Source organism: Zingiber officinale, chromosome 11B (assembly GCF_018446385.1).
Source record: "Zingiber officinale cultivar Zhangliang chromosome 11B, Zo_v1.1, whole genome shotgun sequence".
Lineage (NCBI taxonomy): Eukaryota > Viridiplantae > Streptophyta > Magnoliopsida > Zingiberales > Zingiberaceae > Zingiber > Zingiber officinale.
In genome coordinates, this window is record NC_056007.1 from 16786245 (window position 1) to 16794009 (window position 7765).

At 38.9% G+C, this 7765-nt stretch overlaps 1 protein-coding gene across 1 annotated transcript; it reads left to right on the plus strand.

Moving 5' to 3' along the window:
• The first annotated feature begins 3534 nt into the window (after window positions 1-3534).
• Window positions 3535-6012, plus strand: LOC122033808 (G-type lectin S-receptor-like serine/threonine-protein kinase At2g19130). Its single transcript, XM_042592969.1, has one exon. The coding sequence runs from the start codon at window positions 3535-3537 to the stop codon at window positions 6010-6012; it is 2478 nt and encodes an 825-aa protein (XP_042448903.1).
• Window positions 6013-7765: the final 1753 nt, after the last annotated feature.

The following is a 7765-nucleotide window of genomic DNA, read 5'->3' on the forward strand; positions in this document are numbered from 1 at the left end:
TGTTTATGCACATATTTACATTTATGTTCCCTATTTGTGGAGTGATCATGTTTATGTTTATGTATATATTTATGTTCATGCTTATGTAGGGATCATGTTTAAACATTTATGTACATGTTTATGTTCATTCTTATGTAGTGATCACATGTATAGGTACGTAATCACATTTATGTACATATTTATGTTTATCTCCATACTCATGAAGTAATCAAGTTTATGTTAGGTGCATATTTATGGCTATGTTGATGCTCATATAATGATCCTGTTTAGGTTTATGCACATGTATACATTTATGTTCTCTGCTTGTGTAGTGACCATGTTTATGTTTATGTACATATTTATATTCATGTTTATGTAGGGATCATGTTTATGTTTATGTGCATGTACATGTACATATTTATGTTTATGTTTATGTCCATACTTATGAAGTGGTCAAGTTTATGCTAGGTGCATAACTTTGGTTATGTCCATGCTCATGTAATGGTCGTGGTTGAGTTTACATACATATTTATGTTATGTTCATGCTTATGCTATAGGTCAAGTGATGAACTGGGCAAGCCCAGGGAGCTTACCAAGCTATGATCTAGGCAAGCCTGGAGAGCTTATCAAGCTATGATCCGGGCAAGCCTTGGGAGCTTACCAAGTTATGATTCGGGCAAGTCCGGGGAGTTTATCAAGTTATGATCCGAGCAAGCCCGGGGAGCTTATTCTATGGGTAAGGTATGTTCCGGGGACCTACTCTCGGGAAGCTTACCATTAGAACTAGTTATGTATGTATGGGTAAGATATGTCTCAGGTAAGCCGGGAAGCTTACTATAGAATTAGTTATGTATGTATAGGGAGGATATGTCTCAGCAAGCTATACATATTTATGTTTATGTCCATACTCATGAAGTAATCAAGTTTATGTTAGGTGCATATTTATGGCTATGCTGATGCTCATATAATGATCCTGTTTAGGTTTATGCACATATACATTTATGTTGTCTGCTTGTGTAGTGATCATGTTTATGTTTATGTACATGTACATGTACATGTACATATTTATGTTTATGTTTATGTCCATACTTATGAAGTGGTCAAGTTTATGCTAGGTGCATGACTTTGGTTATGTCCATGATCATGTAATGGTCGTGGTTGAATTTACATACATATTTATGTTATGTTCATGCTTATGCTATAGGTCAAGTGATGAACCGGGCAAGCTTAGGGAGCTTACCAAGCTATGATCTGGGCAAGCCTGGAGAGCTTATCAAGCTATGATCCGAGCAAGTCCTGGGAGCTTACCAAGTTATGATCCGGGCAAGTCCGGGGAGTTTATCAAGTTATGATCCGAGCAAGCCTGGGGAGCTTATTCTATGGGTAAGGTATGTTCCAGGGACCTACTCTCAGGAAGCTTACCATTAGAACTAGTTATGTATGTATGGGTAAGATATGTCTCAGGTAAGCCGAGAAGTTTACTATAGAATTAGTTATGTATGTATAGGGAGGATATGTCTCAGCAAGCTGGGATGCTTCCTAAGTGTTGATATGGGGGAATCTTACACCCCGGGAAGCTTACCAAGCTGCGATCCGGATACCGTGTATCACTCTCATCCCAAGATTCGTGCGCAGATACCTTTTGTCCAGGGAGCTTTGAGCATCGATCCAGGGATCCCCTCCCGAGTAGCCCACACTATGGGTAAGACATGTCCCGGGTGAACCCGGAGAGCTTATACCAAAGTGTCAGTTTAAGTATATATGACTAGGGGCATCTGTTCTAAGGTTCGGGTCCCTACTAATTATGGTAGGAGCAAGGGGACGAGTAAGATATATCCCGGGCGAGTCCGGGAAGCTTACGTAAGAAATCAGTTAACTTCATATATGGGACGATGATGTGATCCGGGGACATACGCTCGGGGAGTGTGCCAAACCATGAAAGCTTATGTTCATGTGTAGGTTTATGTTATGTATGTTCATGTGTATGTTTATATGCTATGTGTGCTCATGCTTATGCCTATGCTCTTATGCTCACGTTCACGTTAAGATTCATGTATGTTTATGTTTATGCCTATGTATGTTTATGCTCATGTCTATGCTCTTATGTTCACGATCACATGTATGTCCTTACATGCAATATGATTACCTTCATGCTTTAGTACACATGTGTAAGTAAAATACTTTACTATGAATAAAGATTTAATTAAGTTAGAATTCTTCCCTTGGACACATGGATATAGAAACTAATTAATGCATAGTATGGTTTGAATATGCTGAGCCTCTCGACTCACAGATTTTAACTATTTCAGGTAATGAGATGAATGAGGTAATGACCAATGAGCAAGCTCAGGACGATGACAGTACAACCCGAAAACCTTCCAGTTTAATTTCCGTATTAGTTAAATAATTCCCTTTGAAAAATAAATTCTGGAACGGTATGACCAGCACTCAAGGTTGCTAGTAGTTAATATTTTAAGAACTATTTATGTATCTCAGTTAAATTAACAACTTGTTATGGATAAATGTGTAATTGAAATTTGGGATGTCCGATATATATATTTACAAACTCGAACAAATTGATTTTTTTTTTGAATCGATCGAACTGACTAAATTTTTCTATAAAAATTAAACAAACGGAACCAATTAAATATCGGTTAATACCATTTTCGATCAAATTAATTAAAAAATTTTAAAAAAAATATCAAATTGAGATTTTATTTAATTAATTATATTTTTAAATAAAAAATTATCAAATTAATATCCAAATTCGATTTATTTAATTTAATTGAATTACAAATTTTAAAATCAAAAGTAAATTGAATTACTTAAAAACTGAATTAATTTTTTTTTAAAAAATAAAAATCTAAATTAACCAAACCGAATTAAATCATATATTTATTAGGATTCATGTACTTAGTTTTTTTGTTTTTCATGTTTGTTCCTGTTTGAATGCATGCCTTGGTTTATGTTACGGTTGATTTAATCTAATTATTATAAGTCAATGCATATGTAAACTGAGATTGCACGACTGAAAAAAGAAAATGTAACTATTATTTTTTAAAAAAAAATTAATGTAATTCGGCATAAACCGTCAAAGAAATAGGAAGATATTTCAGCACATGTATGATGGTAAAAGATGATTAAATTCGTTTTTAGAGTTTTGTCAATCGGTCTAGATCAAAGAAAAGATAAATTACGAATGATTATTAATTTTTAAAATAATAATTATAAGGTAAAAGAGATATTTACCTCACATAATTTAGATTCGAATAATAGACCTCGTGATATAATCCCGAGGAGACCAAGAGCATCTATACTAACACGGCACAAAGCTTAACGTGGCGCTTTGCGGCGCATGTAGTGCCCTTTCTTTCAACGCAAGACAAAATTAGTGATCATACGCAAATATACGACCACAATATTGGACGCAAACAGCGGAAAGTAAACAGGTACACCTCAATCTCCAAATTCTGTGTGGTGTTAATCTTTATCTCGTAGCAATTTACTGGCCATGTTTTTTTTCATCTTCTCCTTGCTATAAATAGTAATCCGGCAATGGCACAATACTTTAAGCAGCTAGCCATGGCTCCTTGCTCTACAGCTGCCCGCTGCTTCTTCTTCTCCCCGTCCCCATCTCTCCTTCTCCTATGCTCCTTTGCAGCGCTCCACTATCTTCCCCTCTCCTCCGCAATCGACTCCATCTCTGCAAACAATTCTCTCAAAGGGAACCAGAGCACAATCTCAGTCGGCGGCAATTTCAGGCTGGGCTTCTTCACACCCACAGGAAGCTCCTCCCTCAACTTCTACATTGGCATCTGGTACGACAAAATCTCCGTCTTCACTCCAGTTTGGGTGGCCAACAGAGCAACCCCCGTCAAGGACCCAACTGCATCAGAGCTCAGAATCTCTGGCGATGGCAACCTCGTCCTCCTCCTCGACAATTCCTCCATTATATGGTCCACCAACGTCACCATTCCCTCCGATTCCGCCACAGTCGCTGTCATACTCGACACCGGCAATCTTCAACTGAGGGACGAGTCCAACTCCTCTCTCGTCTTCTGGCAGAGCTTTGATCACCCCACTGACACTTGGCTTCCTGGAGCCAAACTTCGATTCGACAAGCTCACCAATCGAACACAACCCCTCACGGCCTGGAAGAGCAAAGTGGATCCTGCTCCTGGGATCTTCACCCTCGAGGTGGATCCCGCAGGAACCTACCAATGCTATATGCTGTGGAATTCGTCCAGGATATATTGGTCCAGTGGACTCTGGAACGGCAATACCTTTGGCTCCATTCCTGAGATAGCTCCGAGCAGGAACTTCGGCTATGGCTACCAATTCGTCGACAATGAAGAGGAGTTCTATTTCGCGTACACTATTGATAATCCCAATATGATCTCAAGAAATGTTCTCGATCATGACTCTGGCCTGTCTCAACAATGGACATGGACGGAGAGTTCTAAATCTTGGGTCTTGTATTGGACTCAGCCTCCATTCAGGTGCTCTGTTTTTGCGCTCTGTGGATCTTTCAGCAGCTGCAATGATTTCACCTCCTCCGCTTGCAATTGTATCAAAGGATTCAGGATCAAGTCTCGGAATGATTGGGATTTGGGCGACAAAACCGCTGGGTGCGAGAGGATCACTCCCCTGCAATGTGAGCAGAACAATTCAATCGATTCTCAGAGAGATGGCTTCTTCATGATGACGAATGTGAGGCTACCTGACAAAGCTGATACTTTAGACATGGCTGGAACTTCGGAAGAATGTGAACTGGCTTGCTTGAACAATTGCTCTTGCAATGCTTATTCCTATAACACCACAGGGTGCTATGTTTGGCACGGAGACTTGCTTAATCTTCAAGAACAATACAACCAACCTGATGCAGGTACTCTTTACCTTCGCCTTTCTGCCTTGGAGCTGCAGAGCTCTGGAAGCAACAAAAACAGAGTGGTAACTTGGGTCATCGTCGGAGTCGTCTCGACAATTGTCCTACTCTGTCTCGCCATCGTTACCGTTTGGATCATGATATCCAAGCGGCGATCCAGAAAAATGATCCAAAATTTGAATAGAGCTCAAAGTTCTCTCGTCTCTTTCACGTACAGTGAGTTGCAGCATGCCACAAGAAATTTCTCAGAGAAGATCGGGGGAGGAGGCTTCGGCTCCGTTTTCAAAGGGTCCTTGCCAGGCTCAGTTGCCATTGCCGTGAAGAAGCTTGAAGGCCTCCGTCAAGGCGAGAAACAATTCCGGACCGAGGTGAGCACGATTGGCAGAATCCAACACATCAACCTTGTCCGTATGCTTGGATTTTGCTCTCAACGATCGGAAAAGTTACTCGTGTACGAGTTCATGCCAAACGGTTCCTTAAACTCTCACCTCTTCGATAGAACTGCTCCTTCCACCGTCTTGAATTGGAGAACTAGATATCAAATTGCTATCGGGGTTGCGAAAGGATTAGACTATCTACACGAGCAATGCAGAGACTGCATCATACACTGTGACATAAAGCCAGAAAACATTCTGCTAGATGCTTCATTCAATCCTAAAGTAGCAGACTTTGGCCTCGCTAAGCTCATGGGACGGGACTTCAGCCGCGTTGTGACGACGTTGAGAGGAACTCCAGGGTACCTTGCTCCCGAATGGATCACTGGCGTTGCCATCACGACCAAAGCTGATGTGTACAGTTATGGCATGATGTTGTTGGAGATCATATCTGGAAGAAGAAATGTGGAGCAAACAGAGCAAAGTAGTGATCTTTACTATCATCCGACGTCCATGGCGAGCAAACTCATCGCAGGTGAGGTTGCGACTGTGCTCGACGGCGGGTTGGGGCACGAAGAAGTTGACATGGAAGAACTAGAGAGAGCTTGCAAGATTGCTTTCTGGTGCATTCAGAATGAGGAGAGTTGCAGACCCACCATGGGGCAGGTCCTTCAAGTTCTTGAAGGCGTTGTAGACGTCGACATGCCCCCTGTTCCAAGATCACTGCAGCTTATTGATAATTCAGAATCAGAGACCATCAATTTCTTTCATTGATTTTTAGAGCTTTCATAAATATATTACGAAATCAAAACAGAATGTATGCGCTAGGTGTTCAAAGATCTACATATATGTTTTAATCTGAATGAAGATCCTATCGACGCTTCAAATATCGCCATCAAAATTACATCTATTCTTAGATTGCCAAATAAGATAAATCATACACTATAAAAAATAGAAAATAGAGATGAAATTTATCTGTTGCTAAATTAATTTTGCGACGGAATAGCGAGGAAAAGCGTACTGTCAGCTAGATATCGATCGTTGCTATAGTAGTGACAAAAATTTAGACATCCGTTGATATATATAGTGATAAATATTTAAATTTCTGTCGCTAAAAGTCAAACGGAGCAATAACTCTGTTAAAAATATTTAACGACGAATATTTAAATATACGCCGCAAATAGAGACAAAATATTTAAATATCCGTCGTTATTTGTTTATTTTTAGGTATCATGGATATTGGGAAGACATCTACCTACGATCTTAACGACGAAAAAATTTTCCGTCGCTAATCTATTCTTTAGGTTTCTAGATTCTCCTTTTTTGTTTTTGAGTTTTCCCTATTTACATATGAATATAAATAACTACAACCATCTCAAATGATGGTTTCACAATCAACTCATAATACTTAACAACAAAACTCACTACAAATCAACAATTATAATATAGCAAATTCACAACACATAACAAACGTATAACACATCACAAACAACACAACAATCTAGTTAAGTTAAACTGAACTAGATACATAATAGTAAATCTAAACACAGGTCCGAATCTAATACAAGATAAAGTTTCCCTAATAGAAAGTAATCCAATACAATACATCCTAAGCAAAATAAGGAACTATCGCCTTTGCGTCCTGTATGAAATTTCATCGAGACTAGTCGTGAATAGAAAATGCTATATTAAATTACGAATGATATAACTACTTATCTTAAACTAATAAGTAATTTAGTTAACGAACATTTTTAAAAATACATACCTGCATTCCTGGAATAAAAATATGCCAAATTTGAAAATGATTATGAAAATATATAAGACTATCATATATGCATATAATTATTAGCAAAAAAAAAAATTGACTCAATTAAAAGTTTAGATAAATGATACATACTTTAAAATAATCTACTCTAAAGGGGAATCATTAAGATCCTGGGTATCTTAGGACTCCAAATGATCCAGGCCAACCCTATGTGAATCCGGAGAGAACGTTGCTACAAATGCTTGCATATGACGAACTATTGCCTCAGTCTGAACCTGTCGTTGTCGCATGTTTCATATCTCTGCGTCCCTCCTGGTCATCGTCTGCTCCAATGACGATAGTCAAATCCGCAAGTCCTCATTTTCCTCCCGCAATTCTCGTACCTCACTAGATGAGGAGGAGGAAGTAGGACGCCCCCTGATCCATGGAATCCTTATCCGCTCATACATAACTTTAGCCTGAAAGCTAAGCCCGTAGAGAGATGTCTTCTTCTTTCCACCGACGACATCATAATAAATGTCATTAACTGCATCAGTGGAAAGAGGTTGTGACCCCTCTCCCTCTGCATTAGGTTGAAACGTCTCAACAACTCTAGTGGTCATTGCTTCCTGCATCAAAATAATAATTTTAGTAACCTCCACATAAAGTATATAATTATATTCACAAAATTTAATATACTTACGTTAATTGCTTAGGAACATTGATCAATAAATGACCTATCTTTCTTCTTATGATTTTTATTAAATATCTTCCAACAAGTAA